The sequence below is a fragment of the Rattus rattus genome, chromosome 5 (assembly GCF_011064425.1).
Source record: "Rattus rattus isolate New Zealand chromosome 5, Rrattus_CSIRO_v1, whole genome shotgun sequence".
Lineage (NCBI taxonomy): Eukaryota > Metazoa > Chordata > Mammalia > Rodentia > Muridae > Rattus > Rattus rattus.
Window position 1 is genome coordinate 131,676,499 of NC_046158.1, and position 27,225 is coordinate 131,703,723.

The following is a 27,225-nucleotide window of genomic DNA, read 5'->3' on the forward strand; positions in this document are numbered from 1 at the left end:
AAGAAACAGGGAGGAGTTAACTGTCAAAGGTGATGGTACTGTTCTCTTTGGTGAGAGGAGAACAGACAGGGAGAATATATTTTTTAAAATTGGTGCATTAAGTTGGTTTACAAGTATGATCTGGGTAGTTCAAGAAAGGGCATCTTCACACTGGAGAAGCTGAGAGCCCTAGAACAGCTCAGCCCATGAGTCTGGATGCTTCTGTGGTCCTGACCTGAGTCAAACACCTGGAAAGCTCCTGGAGACTCACTAGTCTACATCGGAAGTAGGAAAGGCTGGGTTGTGATATCAGCAAAGGAATGTAGCAGCAGTGGTGGCAGCAGTAATGGCAACAACAGGGCTAGTGAACTCGCAGGCAAATCATGAAGGCAATGAGGGGAAAAGCAGAAGTTTTCCTTTAAGGTCTCCCACAAGAATGTGCTGCCCCCAGTTAGGGTAGGTCTTCCTACTTCAAATAATCTGGTAAAGAAAATCCTTCCACAGATATGCCCAGTGGTTTATAAATATTACTTGATTTTAAATATAGCCAAGTTACAACCAAGACTAATCATCGCAAGTCTATCTCTTGACAACTTGACACCCAACACCATAACTTTTGAACTACAACTTTCCTATTTATTCTCAAAAGTGCACGACCATATTATATTGCCAAATGTAACAGTCCAACTTCAAATGTTCCTAAAGTCTTTAATCATTCTAATACTTTCAAAGTCCAAAGTCTTGAGAGGCTGGAGAGATGGATGGTTCAGTGGTTAAGAGCACTGACTGCTCTTTCAGAGGTCCTGAGTTCAATTCCCAGCAACCACATGGTGGCTCACAACCATCTGTAATGAGATCTGATGCCCTCTTCTGGTGTGTCTGAAGACAGCTACAATATACTTACATATAATAAATAAATAACTCTTTTAAAAAAAAGTCCAAAGTCTTTCAACTATGAGATCCGAAAACATAAAAACCACATTCAACGCTTCCAATATACAATGCTACAAAGTTAGCTTTCTTATTGTAAAATGAAGATCAAGACACAACAAGGAATAATCAGACCAAAGTACAGCAGGGAAAACACTGAGTCCCACGTCTCAGTGATTGGCACCTGGGGCTTGCAATGGAGTTCCAAACTCTTCCACATTCCTCCACAAACTAGCTCCATAGGCCTAAGAACCACATGGTCAGATTTATCACAGCAACAACCCCACTTCTGGTACCAATTTCTATCTTGTTGTTCATGGCACAGGAGGTAAAGCTATTGGACTTTATAGCTTACAGAGGAAGAAAAGATGGCTGGTAGGTGCACAGTGAATAGTAGGTAGACAGGTGGATAGTGGGTGGTAGCTGAATAGATTTGTGAGTGAATTGCTGATAGATAATCTTTAAGACTATAGTCTTTAAAGCAGGTCTTTAGTCCCAGCACTTGGGAAACAGGGGCAGAAGTGACAGCAAGAAATAGGGAAACTGAGTCTCATGTAGAGTAGGTACTCAGTCTAGCTATAGTGAATGAATTAAAGGACAAGAAGGGGGCTGGAGACATGGCCCAGCAGTTGAGAGTGTTTCATGCTCCTGCTCCAGATTTGATACCTCTGGCATCTATAGGCACCCACACTCACATGCACAATCCCCGCACAGACACACACATACACAGGACTTAAAATCATAAATAAATAGAAGAAGAAGAAGAAGAAGAAGAAGAAGAAGAAGAAGAAGAAGAAGAAGAAGAAGAAGAAGAAGAAGAGGAAGAAGGAGGAGGAGGAGGAGGAGGAGGAGGAGGAGGAGGAGGAGGAGGAGGAGGAGGAGGAGGAGGAGGAAGAGGAGGAGAAGTGAGGGGTGAGAGATGGCTCTGTTGGTAAATTCCCTTGCCTCATGAGCATGAGGAACTGAGTCCAATTCCCAGAATGCTCATAAAAACGATGGACGTGATGGCATGTGCGTGTAATCCCAGTGCTGAGTGACAGGGGGCAAGAGGATGTCCGAGGCTCACTGGCCAGCCACTACAACCTAATTAGCGAGCCCCAGGCCGGTGAAGAACTCTGCTTCAAAGGAGAGAGATGGCTTTCTTGAGTATGAGATCTGCTGAGATCGTCCATATTTGTGTGTATGTGCAAGCATACCTGCACTCACACACTAGTGAACACACACACACACACACACACACATGTGTTTAAGATGGAAACAAGTACTCACTGTCTGCAAGCTTGGTAGAGCTGAGGTCTAGAAGGAGGGGCTGTCCTCTAGCATGTGAGAGACGGAGGACCCACACCTGGACTCCCATCTGGGTTTTTCTTCTCCTGATGTTTCTGCCTATGGAAACAGAGCTTAGCTGGGGACAAGAAACCTGTGGGCCTATGACACTTTCGAGAGTACATATTTCAAAACAGTTTATTATCTTGGTACTAACGTATTAGTTATTAATTAGTATTTTAATTTTGCAGTTTGGTTAAAATTCTAAGGTTAAGATCTCCCCCTCCTGTCTCCAGCTCCACTACTCCTCATTTTAGAAACAAACCATCTTCTCGTGTCCCGTTCATGACACAAATTCTGCTTTGTTTTGTTCTTGTTTGTTTTGGGGTTTTTCAGGCAGGGTCCCACTGTGTAGATGAGGCTGGCCTTGAACTCAAAGAGCTCCACCTGCTTCTGCCTCCTGACTGCTGGGATTAAAGGTGTGCACCACCATGCCTGGCATAATTCTCCTTTGTTTCCTGTCTTTATACATATGGGCACATACCGATTTCCCTTTAGGTTTCTTTGGGGGGGGTATTTATTTGCGTGTGCATGTGTGCATGCATGTGAGTGTGTGTGTGTGTGTGTGTGTGTTGCTTTGATTTTGTGTATGTCACAGGGAGTGACTCCCTATGGAGGAGAGGAAGCTGTGTTTGTAGGCTGGAGGGGTAGGGTTTGTGACCGTGTGGGGGTATGAGCACCCACCCTCCTGTGGAACGTGTGTAGAGGAAGCGGCAGGGTCTCTGTTGGCCATTTGCATGGCTGGTGCCCAAGGAGACCAGAGAAGGACATCTGATCTCCTGGAACTGGAGTTATAAACCGTTGTGAGCTGCCATGTGGGTGCTGCGAATTGAACCTGGGCCCCGAGGAACTCAGGGCTCTTAACTGTCCGGGGCCACCCGGCCTGCTTATGTCTTTCTTTGCCTGAACTAGGTGTTTTCCATTTCATGGGCCCTTGTTTCCAGGTAGCAAAAGTGGAGGTTACCACCAGCCAAGAATACTGGAGACTTCCTGGTAGCTTGCTTCTACACAAGAATGAGTTTCACTCTATTGTTAGTTAGAGACTTCAGGAAATTGAAACTTATTGTAGGTAAGAGGTTTTTGGGAAACCAAAACTTATGCCATTGGTTTTTGATGTGACATATGTTTATCGTTACCCTGACTACCAGTTTGTGTCGTGTGATTTTTCTGCTTATAAGCAAGTGCTTTTTGCTTGATTAAATGAGACTTGATCAGAATACTGTCTTGTCTCCATTCCTTGAGCCTCTTGTCCCATCCATCCCACTCCTCTCTCCAGGGTCTCCGTTGATGTTCCCATGGGCTGGGACACTTAACCACTGAGCCATCTCTCCAGCCTCTTTGAGACATGTGTCTCATGTTGCCCAGGTTGTTCTTGAACTGAGGATGTAGCCGAGGCCATCTTTGAGTGGCCTCTCAGTGTTTGGATTCCCGATGTGCACCACCACACCAGATTTCTTCTGGTTTAACCAGACGTCTTGAGGAGGAGAGGCTAGCCATTCAGAAAGACCCTCCTGTGAGTCCTCAAAAGTTATAGATACCCCAGTAGGGATGCAGACATTTGCCCTCCCCCCGTGACAGGATGTCTAGGCTTCTGTTGTACAAGCAAGGCTGGTGTTGGAGCAGGTGCTGTGCAAAAGCACTAGGAGTCGACTACTCACACACAGAATCCCTAGGTCAAAGTGTATGTATTTTGACAAGGAGCCCTCCATGGGGATTGTCCCCAACCACCTCTGTCTGCTTCCTCACAATTTCCTCACAATTTCCACAGCATAGGCAGTTCTCCAAACTTCTGATCTTTGCCAACTTGGAAAAATGCAAGTGTCTTTGTGTGGTTTTTCTGGCACTTTCTTTGGCTCCAGTGGGTGAGTGGAACTTTCTGTATTCTCCCGCCCTGAAAGCAAATGTGCGGGGACCCATGTTGGTGACTGGGGCACAATTGTTGGGAGGAGGCACTACTAGTGAGGAAGGGGCCATGGCCTGCTGTTTCTTCTGTCAGATTCCTCTTCCTCCACACACATCCATGGCCTCTCACACCTCCACATTGTCACACCCCACCCTTCCCCCATACGTCCCCTCTGTCTCTCACTCAGAGGACTTGTCATGGTTTGACCTGCTGTCTCTTAGGTGTTAAACATACAATATCTATCGTCTGTCCTTCCTGCTTCACACAGGTGTCTGTCCAGTGTAGGTTCAGGCCAGGGACTGCCGAATGCGGTGCCTAGTGGATTCTGAGAATCCCATAACTCCTCATTGTTGCTTATCACTACATAAGCCCCAGTGGCTGTCACTGTTATCTATCTGATGACACCTGGCAGTTCCTGGGGAAGTATTAGTGTGGTGTGCAGTGGGGAAGAGGCCTCAGGCTGTTTTCTGTGGCTACGTTATGCCCAAGTTGCAGGTATCCCAAAGACAACTGAGGAACCTATCACGATGCAAATACATAAGGGTCTTTATTACAAACTCTTGAGCAGGGTCTCTCACTGTCCCAGTCGCAGCAGGTCAGAGTGGGGGCCCCAAGTCTAGGGGTGTATGATGTTTATTGTAGTTTCAGCAAGCTTGGGGAATTTCCATACGGGTCAGCAAGTTAACATTTTAAAAACTGTATTTCTGGCGTAATCTGCAGGAACTGAACACAGGGACAAAACCACCTGATGAATAGGATGGTTAAGTTAGCTAATCTCTGCAGGATGTCTTAAGTTATCTATGTGTACCTTGACCTTCTAGTGTAGCCTGACTGGCTGCTGCCGTAGGATACTTGCTCAGAAGGATTCTGATTTTTCTTCCTGGAAGGGGAGTTTAGCCCCTGGTCTTGTACAAAATGAAGTTTCTTCCAAAACAGGGTTGGTTGGGCTTTACAGTTACAACCGAACAGTATAGAATGAGTTGTCTATAATGAACTAGATCTCTGTGTGGTTCAAGTCTGGAGCCTGTGAGGTCCAGGGGCCTGATGCTTCTTCCCTGCACTCTGTGGCTTGGGGCTTGGAACATAACTTTTTGTTGTTGTTGTTGTTGTTTCAAAATAGCTTGAAGAGGCCATTGCAGCAACCCAAGACACCTTTTACAACAAAGTTACTCTGCTGTAAACCACGAACCTATCCCCCACCAACCCAGGATGGATTCATTTAAGAGAGCAGAATCCTCATAAAGGAGTTGAGCCTTTCACAAAGATTCCACCTTCGGATACATTAACATGCACACTGGGAGTGGGGATTAAGGTTCCAACACATGGAGTGACCATAATCCTGGAAATGGCTGTTATGCCTCAAGGTTTGGGGAAAGGGAGACAGGAGAGATGACTCGGTGGTAGTAACCATCTATTGCTCTTCCAGGGGACCAGACTTTGGATCCCAGTGCCCACATCAAGTAACCCACAGTTGCTTAACTCCAGCTCTGGGGGTTCCAATGCTCATACATATACACAGAGGCACACACACATGTATACATGAGCAAAAATAAAAATAAAACAAAATTTCAATTAAAAACTGGAACTCGGAGGGGTTGGGGATTTAGCTCAGCGGTAGAGCGCTTGCCTAGCAAGCACAAGGCCCTGGGTTCAGTCCTCAGCTCTAAAAAAAAAAAAAAAAAAAAAAAAAAAAAAAAAAAAAAAAAACAAACAAACAAAAACCAAACAAACAAACAACTGGGACTCAGGGCTGGAGAGGTGGCCTATCAGTTAAAAGCACTAACTGCTCTTTCAGAGGTCCTGAGTTCAATTCCCAGCAACCACATGGTGGCTCATAACCATCTGTAATGAGATCTGATGCCCTCTACTGGTGTCTGAAGAGAATGACAGTGTACACACATACATAAAATAAATAAATCTTTAAAACAACAACAACAAACAAACAAAACCCGGGGTTTGCCTGGCAATGGTGGTGCACACCTTTAATTCCAGCACTCAGGAGGCAGAGGCAGGCAGATCTCTGAGTTCAAGGCCAACCTGGTCTACAGAACTAGTGCCAAGACAGTCAGGGTTACACAGACAAACCGTGTCTCAAACAACAACAAGAACAAAAGCGACTGGGGCTCGGAGAATGACAAAATTAAGATCACCATGTTGCTCAATGTGCTTCCAAAGCACAAAGCTACTAACACACATCAAGGTGTGATATCATAGGACTGTAATTCCAGTACTGGGGAGGCAGAGGGAGAAGGGTCAGGAATGTAAGGTTATCCTTGGCTACACAGTGAGGCCAGCCTGGGTTACATTATAGTCTGTGTACCAAAACGAAAGTACTTAGCATAGAACTTGTGGACTGAGGGACCAATGTTTCATTTGCACATCTGTCTGAATCACTGAGGGCTTTGTCAGTGTTTAGAAATTTGAGAATATACCTGGGAACAACCCATATACATGGGTCAGAAGAGTAGCCCCTGACTATGTGTGTTTCTCCAATGTCCGCGTCTCCCGGTGGAGAAGTCCATGCTGACAGGGTCAGGGATTTCTGAGCTGGGAGGAGTCCTGGAGTCTACCCTGAGGAGACCTTTGGCCTGTAGCTGGAGGAAGCTTTGCATGGGTGCTGGGCCTCACATGGGTCAGGTGTAGTTTCTGCTGGGCTGGGCAGAGAGATAGATGCCCAGGCTGTGCTCTCAGGGCACATGCAGTGGCAGACAGCTGTGCAGGCACATGTGCACGCACATACATACACACCACCTGCTCCTCCAGATAAGTCACAGTAAGGTCAAAGGGCTTGGGTCACTCCATGTTCTAGGAGTCCTCTTTGTCACCAGGCAGTGGGCAGGGTCAGATCGATATTGTACACCCAGTACCCACAGCACGCATCCGGAGTCACTTCAGATAGCCAAATGTCTGTGTGAGTGTGTGTGTGTGTGTGTGTGTGTGTGTGAGAGAGAGAGACAGACAGACAGACAGACAGACAGACCGAGACACAGACAGAAACAGAGAGAGACAGAGACAGAGAGACAGAGAGACACAGAAACAGAAACAGAGACAGACGGAGTTTCACTATTGTAGCCCTGACTGTCCTAGAACTCACCGTGTGAACCATACTGGCTTTGAACTCATAGACTCTGTCTGTCTCGATCTCCAGAGTGCTGGGGTCAAAGGGATGTACTATAATACTCGATCACTTATGATCTCTAAAAAGGCTACGTAGTGCGGTAACTCACACACCTATAATCCCAGTATCTGAGAAGGTAAGGCAGGGCTGCCAGGCTCCAGATCAGTCTGGGCAACATAAGGATGACCTCATCTCTTAAAACAACAACAAAAGACTCGTGAAAAAAAAAATGAATCCATGTCCCCCTATTCTTTCCTCTGCCCCTTCTCACTGACCTGCTTGGGGTCGGTAAAGTGCCCCCTCCCTGTAGACCCCTCCTCCACCCGCACTCACACACCCGCTTGGTGCAAACACAATCAGAAGCCATGCCTGACGGCTCCTCCCCTGCAAACCAGATCAGGTCTGGCCCCTGCCCAGTGTTGGCCCCAAAGGACATCCTGTTTTTCTCCTTTCACCTCTCTCGGCCCCAAGCACGTGTCCCAGATCGGATGCTTATGAAATCCTCGGTGTTCTTCCCTCACCAGGTCCCTGGTGGCCTGCTGCCCAGAGCTTGGCTTTGGCAAGCATGGGACAGGAATCTCCCAACTCTGCTAACAACAACCCCGCCCGCCCGACGTGTGAAAGGAAGTAGAGGTTCCGCTCCTGCTCCTATCTATCACCGCTCGTGCCCGTAGAGTGCACCTGTGAGCATGGGCTCACAGGAACATGTGACATCCAAGGCCACCGAGAATGTTAGCATGGAAACCCAACCACGACACGGCCCGTTCACACCTGTTCACTCAGGTGCACGGGCAAAGCAGTAGAGATTAGGGCTCCAGTCCCCACCATTTGCCACTTCGCTTTCATGCAGTAAGTGTTCAACTAGTGTAGCCACTGGGAAACAAACAAACAAAAAATAAAACATGGGCAGAAGAAGCCTCAATGCACAGGAAGCATGTCAGTGTACCTCAGACCTCATCCTAACGCTTGACATACATGTGAGTGTGCACCGAGGAGCATCCTGGGACGAAACATGCTTCCTGGACTTATATCTGATTGACATCTGCCCATATGTGTCTAGGAGTTTGAATGGGGAGCTACTGTTCACATCCAACAGTGCCCACCACTCCACGGTGATACTCAGAGGCTCTCTGAGCATGCGTTAGGGGCAGGACATAATGTATGCTGCCTCTGCCTGTGGGCTGGGGCAGGTGGTGTTCAAGAGCCCCACCCCCGGCAGGTTGGTGAGTCTCTGTACTGTAGATACTGGAGGCATAGGGCATTTTGGACTTGCAGAATAGTTTTTATTCAGATTTCAAGCCCACGAGCTGATCAATCCCAGGCAGGCTGCTTACGTGCACATATACTGTGCTCCCATTTTCTCTGAGGAACCCCTTTCAGGTCTACAGACATACAAAAACCTCTGTAATCTCCTGAGGACAAAACCTAACCCAGCCAGGTGCCGTCTGTGTCACTATTATTGGTTATTTTAAGACAGAGTGTGATGTGTTTATAAAGAGATAAAGAGAGGGGGATATGTTCTGTGGAGGTGTGGTGAGGTATGGGGGAAGGGGGTGCCTCTGCACGACCATGCTGAGGCATCCCTTCCCTCTGAGGGACCAGCCACATGCTATAGTATAGGATAGAGTTTATTCAGGGCACGGGAAGGGGAGTTAAGAGGGTCGTAGGGGAAGAGAAAGGCAGAGAGAGAAAGAGAGAGAAAGAAATAGAGGCTGGTCATGAGTACGTGGAGAGAAGTGGGGAGGGAAATGGGGAGATAAGGGACAAAGGGGGAAGGGGGTAAGAGCAAGAGACATCGGGAGAACAAGAGAGTGAGGAGGGGGCAAGCAGCCCCCTTTATAGTGTCAGGCATACCTGGCTGTTGCCAGGTAGCTGTGGGGTGGAGCTTAGACAGAATGCTAACAGAGTGTATCACTATGTAGCCATGATTGGCCCCAAACTCACAGATGGATATCTCCCTCTCCCTCTCTCTTCCAAATGCCAGGATGGTCTTGAACTATGTATCCAGAAATGACCTTGAACTTCTGATCCTCCTGCTTCTACCTCTTAAGTGCTGGGATTACAGACATGAACCTCACCTCACCTGTGTAGTACTGGGAATCTAACCCAAGGCTCTGTGTGCTCTAAGTAAGCATTCTACATTCCCCATTCCATGTGCTTTCCGAATCTCCATTTGTCCCCCGTGATATAACACTGAATCATCCCTTACAATGTTTACCCTGGTCTATTGCCTGGTCCGTTGTCCTGTTGGCAGCACAGGACATCCCTCTGGTCTGCAAGTCCCTGGAGGGCAGTCTTCTGTCTGTGTCATCCTTAGTTCTAGCCTGTGTGGCTTGGCTTTCGCTTTCCATAACAGCTTACATTTCTTGGTTCAGGTGCCAGACGCAACAGGTTTCAAACAATCTCAAGGTCCTGGTCTATCTTTTAGAGGCAAAACTAGAACAAAATCAACAGCAAAAGGGTTGTGCACCCAGCCAGGCATGGTGGCACATGCCTTTAATCCCAGCACTCTGGAGACCGGTAGAGGAGGAAGGAGATCCAAACCAGCCCGAGCTGCTTAGCAAGGTTACTGTCAGAAAATAAGTTCTGGAGAATGGAGAGATGGGTCAGTGGTGAAGACTGATGGCTGATCTCTTCCAGAGGACCCGAGTGCAATGTCAGGTTTCAAAGAACTCCGGTTCCAGGGATCCAACACTCTCTTCCGGTTTCTGTGGGCACCCACGCACATGTGGTATATGCTTGCTTGCACACACACACACACACACACACACACACACACACACACGTGTGCGTGCATGCACACGTACACACATAAAATAAAATTTTAATTTAAAAAAATGAAAACGGGGGGTTGGGAATTTAGCTCAGTGGTAGAGCGCTTGCCTAGCAAACGCAAGGCCCTGGGTTCGGTCCCCAGCTCCAAAAAAAAAAGAAAAAAAAAAAATGAAAACGGTTCAGAGAGGTGTAGACATGGCCTAGGCTCACACAGCATCTAACCCCGGCTTACCCACACAGGCCCTAGACGGAAGGTTTGAGAGAAAAGTCTAGAATAGGCTGTTGCTCGTTTCTGTCTCTTTGGCTGTTAGAACCTTCCCAATACCACCTCCTCCCGCAACATCTTCCTTACCTATGCCAGGACTTTTCTTGGCTCCCCGCCCCAGTCACGTTCCCAGAAATGAACCTCTCTATTCTGGCTGGGGATGAGTTCGAGGTGTTTCTCTGAAATAATTTAGTCCCCTGGATTACAGAGTTGGTGGGAGAGGGCAGCTTGCAGGTCCCTGTGTTGGTTGAGAGCTCCGGCTACTGACTTAAACAGGCAGAGCAAACTCAGGCGCGACTCAGTGGCACAGCGTTTGCCTAGCATACCTGAGGTCCTATATTCATTTTCCCTAGTACTAGGGGTAAATTTTTTTTTTTTAAGAGAAGGAAAACACAAACAAAACCCACCTCTCTATTCTGGCTGGCTTCTCTACAGAAAGGGACTCCGGGAAGGACAAAGAGCTTCCCTCCCAGGTAGGAAAGCCTTTTCAGAGCAGCTGCGATTCCGCCAGAGGAACAGCAGGGGGCGACCTGTATCAGCTCGCCTCACGTCTGTTAGGTGCCCTTCTCCAGGAGCTCTTGGCACAAAGCCTTGTGTTGTCGATTGTGAGGAATGATCTGCAAACAGCAGTTAAGTTCAAGGTCAGAGCTTCCACGTTTCAGAAGCTGAGCATAGTGGCACAGGCCTGTCACGTCAGCACTCGGCAGACTAAGGCGGGAGAATGTGGAGCTATAAATCAACTTAGAAGCCAGCCTGGATGCAAGAAACGCTGCCCAAGGAAGGAAGGGGAAGGGGAGACCAAGAGGGAGGGAGGGAGGGGGAGAGAGGGAGGGAGCAGTTACAGTGCAGTACTGGAATTCTAGCACCTGGGGCGTAGGAAGATCAGAAGTTCAAGGTCATTCTTGGCTGTATGTAGAGATCCAGGACAGCCTGGGGCTACAGGCTTAGAGTGGGTGGCAGAGGTGAAGGGGGGGGTTGGGGGGATGGGGGGATGAGTGTTTGTCACCTGCTTCTGGCCTTCACAAGCACTGCATGAAGGTGATGCACAGACAGACATGCATTAAGTTTATCATCATGCCTGGCTTTTGGGATTCGAGGGGTTTAGGGGATTACACTGGGGTCTGCAATTCACCAACTGATCTTCTCCCCAGATGTTTTCCCCTTTTAAAGACAAGACCTTTTTATGTAGCCATGTATCCCTGGATGAACAGGAACTCACCTTGTAGACCAGGCTGGCCTCAAAGATCCTGCCTCTGATTCTCTTAGAATACTGAAATTAAAGGTGTGCCCCTATTTGTTTGTTTGGTTGGTTGGTTTGGTTTTTTGAGACAGTGTTTCTCTGTGTAGCCCTGCTGTCCTGGAATTTTCTCTGTAGACCAAGTTGGCCTTAAACTCAGAGATCCTTCTGCCTCTGCCTCCCACATGCTGGTATTAAAGGCATGAACCACCACTGATCCCAATTTTCAATTAATATCTTTTTTAATAAAAATATGAATTCATGAAAATACATTGATTTCTAAGTTCTCTGGGAAAATGCTCTGTTCATGTAGTGCCAGGGAAGTGTTAGTGGCCCTCCCCACCCAAAATGGACAGGAGCTATCTGATGCAAATCACAACAGGGTCTTTATTTGAGCTAGCTCAGGCCCCTCAGCCCACCACCAAACGCAGGACGGTTTTGGTGAAAACTGCTGCTGACCCGAGGACGGTTTTGGTGAAAACTGCTGCTGACCCGCTGTCCTTGCCTCAGCCCAGGTGGCAAGGCAGCTTCTTCAGCAACAGTTTCCAGACCTCCCCAACAAGTTTCCAGCTCCCAGGCCCCAGTAATGGAATGTCCCTAGACATGGAGTAAGATAAAGATCTCCAGGAGGCTGGAGAGATGGCTCAGTGGTTAAGAGCACTGACTGCTCTTCCAGAGGTCCTGAGTTCAATTCCCAGCAATCACATGGTAGCTCACAGGCATCTGTAATGGGGTCTGTTGCCCTCCTCTGGTGTATCTGAAGACAGCTATAGTGTACTCACATAAATATAATAATAAATAAATCTTAAAAAAAAAATCTACGGAATTCCAATGTGCTTTAAATCTGGCCTGGGAGCTCACTTGATTGTCTTTCTATCTTGGTAATGGGAAACCTCAGCATGCTGGACCTCTGCAGAATAAAACACTCTTTGTGTTTTATTTGAGTCCTGAGTACCATTCTTAGGAGAATCTTTTCAGTGTAGAGACTGGGCTTCTCCTCCCCCACAGGCTTTTCCCTATGTGATCCAGATATTTTGGTCACCAGCTCTCTCTCTCACACACACAATGCCTCTACATTTCTTGTCTCTGAATGTGCAGATTCTCCCTCCCCACCCCCTCTCTCTCTCTGCCCCCAACCCCTGTCTTTCTGACTGCATGGTGATTTCACTGGGCCCATTCACTGAGACCAGTGAACCTGCCCCCAAACAAATCTGCTTTTACATTTTTAATTTCATTTGAATTGGCTTATTTCATCAGCAGAGAAAAACCTATTATTAATAAAACTCAGACTGGTGGGTTTTCAGGGTGGCGAGTGTTGAGACCTCTAGCCTGGTTTCCGACACCCTCTGCTTGTCTCAGCCTCTCGGATGCTGCCGACTGCTTTGTTCATTACACACTCACTGAGCTTCTGTGAGTCAGACACCGTGGAAGGCATCTGTACGTACAGGTCCTTGAAACAATGGAGCGTACATCAACAAAGTAGACAGGTAGTAAACAATGATATAGAAGCAATGTATTGAAAGGTGATCAATATCCAGGCATGATGGCGCTTGCCTTTCGTCCCAGCACTCAGGAGGTAGAGGTAGGTGGATCTCTGAGTTTGAGACCAGCCTGATCTACAGCGTGAGTTCCAGGACAGCCAGGGCTACATAGTGAGACCTTGTCTCAAAACAATAAATAAATAAGTCAAAGAAAGAAAGAAAGGAAAAAGAAAGGAAGGAAGAAAGGAAGGTAATCGGTGTTATGAAAAAGCAAAACTAAAGCCCAAGGTGTACAGAGAACAGAAAAATGGGGTACACATTCATTCATAGACTGTACCCCGATAGGGTGACTTTTGCAATCTTGTCTCACTACTCACCACCACAGCCTGGTCTTTTTTGAGCCATCTTGAAGGAGGCCCAGGAACTTACACTGCTAACTGAGGAGGGGCAGGCTGCAGCTGGAACAGCTAGGCAAAAACTGGGAGTTTGGAGCCTGGACTAGTGTTGGAGGCACAGAGGACTGGTTTGACTGGTTTTAAAGACTGAGCAAGTAGCAGGGCCAAGGTCACAGAGGAAGGACAGCATAGTGCAAATGGGGTGAAGCCTTGTAAGCTGCAGGCAGAGTCTGGGCTTCACCAAGCTGCCTGGGGGCAGACTCTGAGCTTGGTGGAACCGGACCCATGTGCCTGTCCAGCTAGAGTGTAGAAATTAGATGTAGGAAGTACGATGTACATGCGAACGTGGGGTCCAGATACCAGGGAGGTGCTGGTGCTCTCCCCAGGTGGGAGAGAGATCAGGGAACTAGCTTGGCCCAGGACGCGGCTGGGGACAGGATACGTGTCCAAGGTTGAGTTGTGCTGGGTTTGAGGAATGAACGAAGAAAGGGATCAAGGCTTGATGGAGCAACTGAAGCTGCTGGCCATCATGGAGGCAGCAGAGGGGCTGCATTGGGTCTCATGGACCAATGGGACAGCCAGGGGTGGCTGATGGGAAATTCACTCTGTGAGTAATGCAGTTGAAAACATAGGCCTAGGGATCAGGAGCCAGGCTTGGGAGTGACAGCTTTTCTTGTCACACTGGCTTGGCCCTGAAGACATGAAACTCTTGTCCCCTCCGGAAAAAAAAAAAAAAAAAAATGGAAAACAGGGCTTGGAATCAGGATCCATCAGAGTGGCAGTCCCTCTACCCCAACACTGTGTGTGTGTGTGTGTGTGTTGTGTGTGTGTGTGTGTGTGTGTTGTGTGCATGCCATGTGTCCATCATGTGTGATGTGTGTATGTATGTGTGTGTGTGTGTGTGTGTGTGTGTGTGTGTGTGTGTGTGTGTGTGTGTGTGTGTATGTGTGTGTGTGTGTGTGTGCTGTGATATGTGTATGTGTGTGCATGCACGTGTGCATGTGCGCACTGAACTCCTCAGTGTTAAGCTTCCAGGCCCGTGCTTCCATGCCTGGTTCTTAGGGTCCTGCAAAAGAGTCCCCACTGGCTTCTAACCCCTCCTGACCACATTCCTCTCAGGGGTAAGTCATTGATATCCTTCCCACCCAAGGACAGGAGGGAGAGCTATACTGGAGCAAAGAACTGATAAAGCTGTCAGAGAAGCCTTAGATACTTGACTTCCCATCTCCGACCATCAGTGATCTGCCTAAGGATGAAATAATATCAGAACCTGCCTTCGGTTACATAGTTTCTCTATGTAGCTCTGACTGTCTTTGAACTCTACCTAGACCAGGCTGGCCTCAAACTCACAGAGATCCACCTGCCTCTTTCTCCTGAGAGCTGGGATTAAACCACGACTACTCCTTGTTTAATAATTTTATTTATAAAATGATTGTCCTAGGAGCAAATGAATATAAAGGACTTAAGCACATAGTAGGCCTCAACTAGGAACCATTTCTTTCTCCCCTTTCCCCATGTTCCAATGATCTACAACAGTGGTTTTCAACTTTCCTATACTGTAGTGACCCTTATACAGCTCCTCATGTGTGGTGACCTCGACCATAAAATTATTTCGTTACTAGTTCATAACTGTGATTTTACTATCGTTATGAATCGTGATGCAAATACCTGCATTTTCTGATGGTCTTAGGCGACCCTTGGGGGTCGCGACCCACAGGTTGAGAATTGCAGGTCTAGACACAAGGACACAAAGATGGTATGCATCAACTGTTTATTGAAAGCTGAAGCAAGATGGAGGAGAGAAACAGGGGCCTGGAAAGTACAACCAGCGGGCACAAAGGTGGTGGAGAGTGCCCGAACCCTCTTCCTCTCATCCAGGAAGCCCCATGGGCCAGCACGGGTTGCCGGAGAGAGGATCCGATGCTGTCCTAGAGCGCCCTCTAGCGTCCCACGGGAGGACATGTTTTTGGCTGGGCCACCCATAGGGAAGAAGGTGCTGGGCCTACAGGAGTGCACACAGGTTTTTTAGTAGGGTCAGGATCAAGCCCAGTGGGCATTGCTGTCTAGGGGGTGACTTTAAGGGAAAAAGAATTCCACTTTCCCTAATCCTTGGAATTTATATTTTTTATTACCTTTCTTTGTAGGTGGGGGATGGGGGTGAGGGTCAGAGGACAACTGGAGGGAACCGGTTCTCCTCTTCCACTTTGTAGATCTGAGAGATGGAACTCAGATCCTCCGTCATGCCAGGAAGGTCCTGGGCCATTCCTGAACCCTTCCTGAACCCTCTCTGGGCCGTTTCACTGGTCTGAAAGAGCAGCTCTTGGTTGAGTTTGTGCCTGTCCTGAGCAGGGGTGGGATTGGAGCGCGGGACTTGATTTGGCGGAAGGTGGGAGCTATGAGGGTCCTAGAGAGATTGGCACTACTGAGAGGAAGAAGTCAGGGTGATGAAAGCAACGAGTGTCTGACTCCTCCATCCTGCAGACTTAGAAGTCCCGCTGGGGCTGGCTGGTCTGCACGGACTGCTGCCCAAAAGGGCTGGGCGGAGTCAAGAACGGCGACTGACTACTGGCCTCATGGAACACAGGGGGCAGCTTTTCTGGCTCATCCCTGAACACCTCCACGGGGCTGTCAGCTTCAGTGACCAGGGGCTCTGCCTTGAGGTCCTGGATCATCCAACCAGAGGCGATCAAGAAGAGGCAGACAGCCAACATGACCCCGGCTACCCCGCACAGCGTCGCTCCTACCACACGGCAGGTGATCAGGGCTTGGTTGTAGTCAGCTACTGGATCATCCATCGATGAGAACTTACTTTCGTTAACAAGCTCTAGTTTGGGGGGCACTGCGTAGCCAGTGGTCAGGGCTGCCACACCCAGCAGGAGAAACAGAGAGGCCACGGACACGGTGACCTGAGGAGAGGCAGACGGAACAGCAAGGATTCAGGCTCAGCTGTGGTCCAGGTTATAGGCTCATGAAATGGACATCACAGAGCACCCCTAATTGACAGAGATGGGGGCAGAACCCAGGATTTTGCACATGGAAGGGGCAAGCACTGAGCAACACCTTCGACCCCCTTTGAGTTTTAGTTTGAGAGCAGGGCATGCTCAGTTACCCAGGATAGCCTGGCACTGTCTATGTAGTCCTGGATGGCCTTGAGCTTGCCTAAGTACAGGAATGTGTACTTAGGCATGTGTAGACCAACTCTACCCTAGCAATGGTTTCCAAAGCTAGCCTTGAGTTCTGTCCACTGTTATCTAGGTCCCATTTGTCATCGTCGTCATCATCATCATCAGCAGCAGCAGCAGCAGCATCACCATCATCATCGAGTGTGTATTCGTGCGTTGTATGAAGGGGAGTGTATGCAGTGCATATAGTGGTAACAGGTCAACCTCTGGTGTTCCTCAGAAATAGGATCTCTCACCAGGACCCGGAACTGGAACTGAGTGGCCAGTAAGACTCAGAGATCCTCCTGCCTCTGCCTCTCCAGCAATTGACTAGAAATAATTTTCAAAATTGTATCTATTTATTCTGAGACATGACCTCTCTACATAGCTCTGGCTGTCCTGGAACTGCTATATAGTCCAGGCCGACCTCAAACTCACCAAGCTCCACCTGCCTCTTAAGTGCTGCTATGATTAAAGGCGTGCACTACCATATCCAACTCCTCCTGGCATTCTCACATGGGTACTGGGGGTTGAACACAGGGCAAGTACTTTACCGACTGAGCTGTACCCCTGTTCTATTTGGCACTCCCATGATCCTTTTCACCCTCTGTCTCTTTGCTGGGTTGACGCTCATGTCTCCTCCCGTCTCATCTCAAACCGTCACTCTCTGAGGTACCTTCCTGGAGACTTGCAGTTTGGGCAGGCGTCCTTCTTTCTCTTTACACAGCCCAGTGCCAACTTGACCAAGTCAGCTCAGTCAATCTCTCCACACCAACTAGTCCCTCAGTGTGCCCGCCCCTGAACAGATTTGGGCATGGATTTTGGTTTTTAGGTGAGTGATGGCTGCCTGTTTTACTGGACTGAATCCTATGAGAACGAAGACTGGACATGTTTTGACTGGGTGTCTTGTGCTTGTTGTGGTACTAACGTTGTTGAACAATGAAATGGACCATACATAAGAGTTTTTAAAGTGGGAGGTTAGGAGATGGCTCAGGGGTTAAATGCCTTCCACGTAAACACAAGTACCAGAGTTTGGATTCCCAGCACCCGTATAAAAAAAAAAAGCCAGGCTTGAGGCAGGCTGACTTCTGTGAGTTCTAGACAAGCCGGGGTTATTTTATACAGTGCAATTTTGTCTTAAAAATCTTAAACATGTACACATATCTAAAAAAAAAAAAAAAAGAGAGAGAGAGGACTAACAAGATATCTTAGTAGATTAAGGCACTTGCTTAGCAAGCCTGACAGCCTGAGTTGGAGCCCAGTCAGCCATGGAAACGTAGGAGGGAAGCAACTCCACAGAGTTGTCCTCTGACCCTGGCAGACAAGCCCATGTACACACACCTAGAATAATAAATAAATAAAAATTTTAAAAGAGGCTGGGCATGGTGGCACACACCTTTAGTCCCAGCACTTGGGATGCAGAGGCTGGTGGATCTCTATGAGTTCAAGACCAGTCTGGTCTGCAGAGTGAGTTCCAGGGCTGCACAGAGAAACCTTGTCTCAAAAAAAAAAAAAAAAAGGTATCTGGGTCTGGTGACCCAGTTATTAGGAGACTGAAGCAGGATGATGGGCAGTGTAAGGCCAGTCTGGGCTATAGAGTGAGTTTAAGGCCATCCTAGGCAAATTAGTGGGGCCCTGTCTGAAAATAAAAAGTAAAAAGAAGGCTTGTGATACAGCTCAGTGGTAAAATGTTGGAAGTTTGTTCAGGATGTTTAAGTGCAACCCCTCGTAACATACATTCTCTCTCCCCCTCTCCCTCCTCCCTCTCCCTCCCCTCCCTCTCCTCTCTCTCTCTCTCTCTCTCTCTCTCTCTCTCTCTCTCTCACACACACACACACACACACCCAGTTAGCACCTTGCCTCACCATTAGAGCGGAGCCCTTCGAAAGCAGGATGAGGGACCCTTAACTTCAGTTTCTCTACAGTATTTAGTAAAGAACTATACAAAGGGACTACTGACTGTTAGACACCTCGGGCTGTTACGAGCATCCCTTGTCTGTCTCTCACATGTCTCTTCTGCCTGCCAATGGTACCCACAGTGGGAACCACAGTAAGATGTAGGTGAGATGAACTCCACATCCGGCAGCTGTGTTTCCCCTCCAAAGCCACAGTAATTAGCACAGAGCTGGCAAATGGCCCAAAGAGAGTCAGACTTCTAGGAACAAAATGCTTTCATTCCTTCTCTGCTTAACTTCATTCATTCATTCATTCATTCATTCATTCACGTATTAATTCATTGATGTATTTCAAGACAGGGTCGCACTTGGTTGCTCAGGCTAGCCTACAGCATACTATTTCTATTTCAGGCTTGTCTTGAACTCATGATTCTTCTTCCTCAGATTTCCAAAGTGTAGACCACAGTTTTATTATGCATTCCAGAAATCAGTTAATTTCTGGCATTTTTAGGTTGATCTTTCTTTCTAAACAGATGTAGCTCAGGCTACCTCAAATTTGTTACACAGCCAAATATGACCTTAAAACTCTGGTCCCGGGCTGGAGAGATGGCTCAGTGGTTATGAGCACTGACTGCTCTTCCAAAGGACCTGAGTTCAATTCCCAGCAACCACACGGTGGCTCACAACCATCTGAAATGGGATCCGATCCCCTCTTCTGGTCTGTCCAAAGACAGTGACAGTGTACTCACATACATGGAATAAATAAATAAATCTTTAAAAACAAACAAACAAACAAACAAAACTCTGGTCCCCTTGCATCTACCTTCCTCGGGCTAGGATCAAAGTGTCACCACTACATACTGTTTATGCAGTGCTCAGACCCAGGGCATCACTGATGACCTGGAACACACGAGGAAGTGGAGAGAGTGAAATGACCCTGTAGAGTTGTCCTCTTACCTGGGATTGATTATCAGAGAAGACTTCCTGGTCATAGTATTTTAGGCAGAACTGTGGGGGGGTGGGGAGCTATACCTGCATGTATATACAAATGTATGCACATGTTGGAGGTTGGCCTGGTGCTGCTGCTATGCATTCAAATGCTAAATTCTGTACCCCAAGATCTGGTTGCTCCCTGATGACAGAATTCTCACATATACCGCCTTTTTGTGCAAACCTTGCTCCCCAATTTAAAGCCATTGGTTAAATGAAAGTGGCTACAGCCAATTACTGGGGAAAATAGAGGAAGGTGGGGTTTCAGGGACCACGAGGAGAGAAAGAGGGGGAAGAAGGAGGAGGGAGAAGGAGGGAGAAGGAGAAAGAAGACAGAGGGAACAGGAGGTCTCCATTAGACGGGATGGACCAGGAACATGTGGTCGAGTGAAATGCCCGCTGAGGACAGACTGCTGGAGCAGAAATAACCCTGGCGAACAGCAAGTACCTGGGGAGCACAGCTGGAGAATTAACCAGTCCAGCATACAGAGGAATAGATTAGGGGTAATTTGCCCAGTGATTGTGCTACAACTGATTAAATTAAATCCTTAGGACTTTGCCTCAATTATTGGGAGGCTGGATGGATCATATTAATAACTAGTATTAAATAACATTAAAAAACCATTTACATACACATAATCACACTCATGTGACGATGTTTTAAAAACATTTTTAGATGTATTTATTTCATGGGTATGAGTGTGTTGCTTGCAGTTATGACTGCATCACGTGCGTGCCCAGTGCATGTGGAGATCAAAGAGGGCATTGGATTCCCTCAACTAGAGTTAGGACTGGTTGTGAGCCACCAGGTGCATGCTGGGAGTCGAACAATGATGGTTTAATTATTTCTTTTTAAAGGGCCACGAGTCAGTGCAGTATCGAGAAGCTGATGGGTTATATGAATTGATACCATGGGGAGCTAGAAGACTCAAGAAAAAGCTGGTAAGGGGTTGGGGATTTAGCTCAGTGGTAGAGCGCTTGCCTAGCAAAGGCAAGGCCCTGGGTTCGGGTCCCCAGCTCCGAAAAAAAAAAAAAAAAAGAAAGAAAAAGCTGGTAAACTCCTCAGTCCTTGGCTGGATCCAACTTTGCCAGAAGGTATCCAACATCTGGTCTCTTCTAGAAAATGAACTTTGTTGCTGAAATCTATTTATGCTGTACTTTTGGCCCTTGAACATGGGACTCCTGACCATCCTCAAGCCATGATCTGGCCTCAGTCCAATCCCACCTTCTCCCCAAAGTCACAGGAGCCATTCCTTCGGCCTTACCTTCCAACACAACGAGGGCCAGGGTCGGTTGATGTACCGGATGGGGAGTTTCTCTGGGTTATAGGGGAGACTGGTACCCAGCCAGTCATTGTAGAAGAGATTAGGATAGAAGTCCACCCCATACCATGTACTTTCCTCCACATTGGTGCCATGGCTACAGACACAGGGGCGACTGCAGCTCATCTTGGATCCCTGTGGGCACAGTGACAGAGGGAGGTCAGTAGCATTGCCATGGTAACCCCTGCGACCCCTGCATGGGAGGTCCCCTCATCACTCCTCTATCACTGAATAGTTCGCCATCACAGTGCACCTATCCTTTCAGCATCCAGTCTTCCCCTAAGTTCCTGCACGGGCCAGTTGTTGGCAGCTGTCTGTCCATCTGCATATTTTCTCTGTAGACCATCTGGCAGCTGGGATGTGGCTCTGCAACCTCACTGTTGGGCTGAGTCCCAGGCCCGCAGCTTCTTCCATGTGACTTTAGATTGTGTACTGACCTCCCAGGCTTCCCTTGTTAGTGAAATCGAACTAAGAATGACCTTGACCTGGTCCGGGAACAGCCTGCTGTAGTTATCATGACACTGTCTTCCAGTTTACTTATTTATTTATTTATTTTTTTTGTTCTTTTTTTTTTGGAGCTGGGGATTGAACCCAGGGCCTGCGCTTCCTAGGCAAGCCGCTCTACCACTGAGCTAAATCTAACCCCTCCAGTTTACTTATATGTCGTGATGTACACATATATGCGTAAAACCCATGTGGACGTTAAAGGAAGTCTTGCAGGCGTCAATTCTCCCCTTTCACCAAGTGAACCCTCCTGGGGATTGAACTCTGGCCATCAGTTTGGTAGCAGCATGTGTCTTTACCCCCCGAGCCATCTTGACAACCCCAATTACTATATTTTGGTTTTTATTCCCTTCCTCAACTTTTTGGGCTCCCATGTTTAGAGTGAGAGAGCCTCATGTTCCCCCTCAAAACTTCTGTCCCTTTCAGGACCCTTTCTGGGGGTCATTTTCATAGATGATACCCCAGTTGGACGGGAGTCCTCAAGCTACACGCTCCTAAAAGCCTGAGGCTGATTTCTGCCACATACAAGTCCCAAGGAATTATGAGTTCAGGATTAAAGGCTCTCGGTCCTTTTGATTACCAGATTTCCAGAAAGACCATTTAGGAACCCACAAAAGAAGACTCTGAGATCTTGGGAATGGAAGGGACCTGTGTCCATCGAGGCACTGGGAAAAAACTTGGCTCTTTCTGCTGCTTTTTTTCCCCATCCCTCAGCTCCATGTGAAGCTTCAAACAAAATAAAACCAGTGGACTTGTTCTGAAGGGTGATGTGGACCTAGGATCCTTCTCGCCTTCAATCAGAGTGGCCCCAGAATCCCTGTGTAGACACACACACACACACACACACACACACACACACACACACACACACACACCATTGTGACTGTCCACTCGCCCCACAATTCAAGGGAAGGAAGAAAACTAAAAGGAGGAATAAAAGACACAGCAACAACAAAAACCAACCTAGAGAATGATAAATGGTAGAGGCCAAGGTGTAGCAGTGACCTAAAAATGACGCCTGGATAACTGGACTGCAAGAGGGGACAGAGATGTGGCCAGAGCAAAGACCACAGAGACCCTGGCTGGGAATGCTAGGGAGGAAAATGAAAGCGGCCTGGATACTCCACAGCCAGAGCGTCAAGTAGAGGCCCAGAAAGGGGGTGGGGGGCACAGGGACAAAGGGCCAGAGTCAGCCCCTCCCCTGTAGTTCTTTCTCTCCCAGCCTCCAAATGCAAAGGGTCTGTTGTTCATCCAGCTGATAATGAAGAAGGAAGGTGACCTTGACTGTGCCTCCCCTCTGCCTGGCCCCTCCTCCTCCCTTCTTAGGGTGGTCTGAAGCAGGTCTAGGGTGGGGGATGGGAAGAGGACAGGCAGCGACAGGATGCAGAGGAGCCCGCGGGGTTGCCATGGAAACATCCAGGAGTGTGTTCCTAACCTGCAAAGGGAGTCATTAAATGGGAAGAGAGCTGGAAGAGGAAGAGGCTGCGTGGTTCTGGAAAGGAGGCTTTAATGCCAGGGACTTGTCTCGAAGGAGACAAACCTGTGGGCCACAGGACTCACAGAGTCTGTCTTTAGGTCCGCCCACTCCAGCGCAGCAGGAAATAAAGCCCTGCTTGTGCGATGGCTAGAGGAGTCAAAATAAATAAATAAATAAATAAATAAATAAATAAATAAATAAATACCATCAGCCACATTCTCTGACCTGATCATCTCTGGCAAAATAAACTGCGTAGTTTCCCAGAAGGGAAACTGAGGCACAGAGGAATGAGAATGAGTTGTTAGAGAGGCGCGGGGGAATTCATTCTTTGAAGCCTCTGCCTAGTCTATAAGCCCTGGGGTGTCGAGGCCCACAGTGCCAAGGGGCTCTGTATCACTTCCACTTCCCCAAGCCAGAACACAGGGAGCAGATGTCCCACCTGTGACCGGGCACTATCATTCCGGGGATGCCAGAGGTGGGCAGGGGGGCCTAGGGGCAGGGGAGCCAGCCGGGCGGGGGTCGGGCCGCAGGGGTCTGAGCTCACCTCTGGACCTGCGTCTCCGGAACCAACAGAAGCTGTCGGAGCTGGAAGAGAGCAAAGCGAGTTTGCTTCGCGCCTGCGCTACAATCCCGGGCGGGGGTGGAGTGGGATGGGAGGAGGTGATACTGGGGAGAGGAGAGGTTGGGGTCCCTCCGACACCCCCCCCGCCCCAGGCTGGCTTTGCAGACTGTAGTCCTGTGCAGTTCCTCACCTTTGTCTCTTCCTGAGTTCCCTTCTCTCCTTTTTGGAGAGACTCTTTATTTGCATCTCTTTGGGCATCTGTCAAGCGCTCAGACTCCTCAGCCACACTGGCATCACTCCTCAAACCTGACGCTTACTGGAGACCATGAGCCTCTGTCTCCTCACTGTATATCTTCAGACCCTTCTCTGGGTCTCCATCCCTCCAGGTGCCCCCAGCACATACAGAAAACAGACACCTGGGCCTGAGGATGTAGCCTTTAGTGGGTAGAGTGAGTACACGAAACATACAGGAACGCGTGTTCTATCCCAGGACTTTATAAACCCAACATGGTAGCGCCCGCCCTGTAATCCTAGCATTCCATAGGTAGAGGCATCAGGATCAAGAGGTCAAGGTTGTCCTAAGTTTTATACACCTAGTTCTAGGCTAGCTTGGGCCACTGAGACCCTATCTCAAAAGCCAATAACAACAATACCTACATCTTAAGGCAGCCTAGAGGTGCGTATCAACAAGGAAGGCTGAGGCAGGAGAATCTCCAACCCTGTCTCAAATTAAGAAAATCTACAGATTCAGGGATCCTCTCGGGGTCTCCACTCGCTGCAAGGCCATGGCCTCAGCAGCTGCCTTTATTAAGTCCCATCTTAGAGAGTCCTTCCCATCTCCGTGAGACCCCTAATCTCTCTGATTCCGTCTCCCTCTCAGAATCCACCACCCTTATTCTCCCTTCATATCCTTTCTTCTTTGAGTCTCCACTCCAGGCTAAGCATTAACTGCCCTTACCTTGAGATGGGAATCGGGATGAGGAGGAGGAGATCCCTGGAGAATGCCCTCTCTCCATCAGAAGTCCATGACACAGCCTCTCTCATGCTCCATGCCTGTTTAGCTCCAATCCTGTGGTGGGCAGAGCCTGTCAAGGACATCAGTTAGGGATCCATAATGGCCTCTGCTAAGCTATGACAGCTTCATAGCTTGTCATGTGCTCCCACATTCACTGCGTGGTCCCAAGGGAATCGCAGTACCTTTCTGAGCCTTTTTCAGAGACCACTGCTCAAAAATGCCTTTGTATCTTGAGCATCTGTGATGGTTTGGATAAGAATGGCTCCTATGGGCTCATTTATTTGGATGCTTAGTCATTGGGGAGTAGTGCTGTTTGAAAAGAATTAGGGGCACGGCCTTGATGGAGTGGGTGTGGCCTTGATGGAGTGGGTGTGGCCTTGATGGAGTGGGCGTGACCTTGTTGGAGTGGGTGTGGCCTTGATGGAGTGGGCGTGACCTTGTTGGAGTGGGTGTGGCCTTTTTGGAGGAAGCATGTGACTGAAGGTTTCATTGAGGTTTCAAAAGCCCATGCCAAGCCCAATCTCTCTACCTGCCTGTGTGCCTGCCTGGGGGTTAGGATATAAAGATCTCAGACATTGCTCCAGCACCATGTGTTCTGTTATGCTCCCCGCCATGATGATAATGGACTAACCTCTAAAACTGTAAACAAGCTTTCAGTTAAATACATTCTTTCAGGGGTTGGGGATTTAGCTCAGTGGTAGAGCGCTTGCCTAGCAAGCACAAGGTCCTGGGTTCGGTCCCCAGCTCCGAAAAAAAGAAAAGAAAAAAAAAAATACATTCTTTCTATGAGAGGTGCCATGGTCATGAGGTCTCTTTACAGCTATAGAACAGTGACTAAGAAAGCCTCTATTCTGTCACTGCCTGTGCTGGGGGCTAGGGATATAAAGATAAATGTGACATGCGTGATTGTACAATGCACTTCTTTTTCCATACCATATCCCAAGCTCCCCGTGCTTCACTGTGTCAGTATTTACTGAGCACAGGCTAATAATAGCCACAAGTGAATGATGCTCATTTTGTGTGAAGGGCTTTGTATGCACTACAGTACTTACTTAACCAAATGCATTGGGAAGTGGGGCTAATCTCGAGCCAGGAAATACATTATATTAAGTTATGTTAAATGTCAGCTTGACAAGATCTTGTATCACCTTCGTATCTAGAAGCGTCTCTGGGCATGTCTGTGAGGGATTATCTAGATTAGGTTAATTGAAATGGGAGAACCACATTTGGTGCAGGGAGCGCTATTCCAAGACCTGAGGCCTTGGACTGTAAAAAGGAAAACTTTGCTCAACACCATGGTTCACTCTGTTTCCCAATTGTGGACACCATGTCACCTGCCTCACCTCAGGCTTCAACCACCCTGATTGCCCTGTGACTGAGAACCATGCTCTAAGACCATGAGCTGAATAAACCCTTTCTTCTGTAAGTTGCTTTTTGTTTGTTTGTTTTCTGGTCAGGTATCTTGTCACCGCAACATGTCAAGTAAGTGAGGAAAAGCTGTGCTCCATCATATCCTGTGCCCACTGGGAGGAAGGTGGCCCTGGGTGAGAGGCAGAGAGGAGGCTGTGAGTCAGGCGAGGTGGCCCTTGCAGCTCATGCGGCCTCACCACTCTGAATGTCACATCATTCTCTGTACATAAAGTGGAGGTATTTGCCCCTCAGAGAGTTTGAGAGAGTGAATGAGACATGCTTACAGCAAGGTGTCTAGTGCTCCTGGGCAGAGTAAAAGTAAAGTCAATCCATTGTTGTTTCCGGTGTTGTCCCTGGTGGTATTACTCTCTTTGCTTATTTCTTGAGACACTCTCACCCTGTAGCCCTGAACTCTCTATGTAGATTAGGCTGGCCTCCATCTCACAGAAATCTGCTTGCTTCTGTCTCCCAAGTACTGGGATTAAAGGTGTATGCCACCTTGTCTAGATATCCCCTTGTTTGTTTAATGTTTTATTATTTTATTTTATGTGTGATTATTTTACCTGCATGTATGGCTGTGCACCCAACTGCTCTTGAAATGGACTTGAGTTCGGTTCCCAGTGCTCATGTTTAATGGCTTACACATTCATGTAATTCCAGCTCCAGGAGATTCTATGTCCTCTTCTGGCCTCCTGGGGTCCCCCATACATGTACACAAACACACAGAGAGACATACCCTAATTAAAAAAAAAATGAAAGCAGAGAGATGGCTCTGTGGTTAAACACCGTATGCTCTCATTGGCAGAGGATTCAGGTTCAGGTTCCAGGACCCAGCTGGTGACTGGCAACCATCGATAACTCCAGTTTCAGACAATCTGACGCCTTCTTCTGACTTCTGAGGACACCAAGTGATGCACATATACACCTGCAGGCCAAATATCATACCCATACAATAAATAACTCTCGAAATTTAAAAATAAACATCTTAAAGGGGGAAGTGATGAAGTGAGACAGTCACAACAACAGTGGTGGACATCACTTATTGGTGAGGAATTTTGTTTTTCTTTTTTTCCTTTTTTAGGTTTTGTCAGACTCAACCCCAGCTGCTCTTTTTTTTTTTTTTTTTTTTTTTTTTTTTTTTTTTTTTTCGGAGCTGGGGACCCGAACCCAGGGCCTTAAACACTAGGCAAGCGCTCTACTGCTGAGCTAAATTCCCCAACCCCCCCAGCTGCTCTTGAACCAAGGACTCCTGACTTTCCTGTCTCTACTTCCCAGCTAGTTAATAAGGTGTGTATGAACTCAATAATCTGTAAGGTAGGGACTTGAAAATGGTTATGATGATCTCAAGGTGGTGAAAATAGTTTAAGTGAGCAAGATGTGGCAACTCAGGCCTCTAATCCCAACATATGAGAGGGTAAGGCCGGGGGGTCAGGAGTTCAAGGCCAGGTGCCTTCCACTACACTCCATGTTTGAGGAGAGC

General features: G+C 47.9%; 1 protein-coding gene across 1 annotated transcript; it reads right to left on the minus strand.

The window, feature by feature from the left end:
* Positions 1 to 15,163: 15,163 nt before the first annotated feature.
* On the minus strand, positions 15,164 to 23,389 carry Nrsn2 (neurensin 2). Its single transcript, XM_032904435.1, has 3 exons — positions 23,303 to 23,389; positions 20,721 to 20,912; positions 15,164 to 16,315 (listed from the first exon to the last, which is right to left on the minus strand). The coding sequence occupies exons 2-3, from the start codon at positions 20,901 to 20,903 to the stop codon at positions 15,893 to 15,895; spliced, it is 606 nt and encodes a 201-aa protein (XP_032760326.1). The 5' UTR covers positions 20,904 to 20,912; positions 23,303 to 23,389; the 3' UTR covers positions 15,164 to 15,892.
* Positions 23,390 to 27,225: the final 3,836 nt, after the last annotated feature.

Bases quoted from the DNA above. Each gene is read 5' to 3' on its own strand.
- Nrsn2 (XM_032904435.1), bottom strand. From the start codon at position 20,903: ATGAGCTGCAGTCGCCCCTGTGTCTGTAGCCATGGCACCAATGTGGAG. The intron at 16,316-20,720 runs GTAAGGCCGAAG...GCCTCTCCTCAG, and splicing joins GGCCCTCGTTGTGTTGGAAG to GTCACCGTGTCCGTGGCCTC.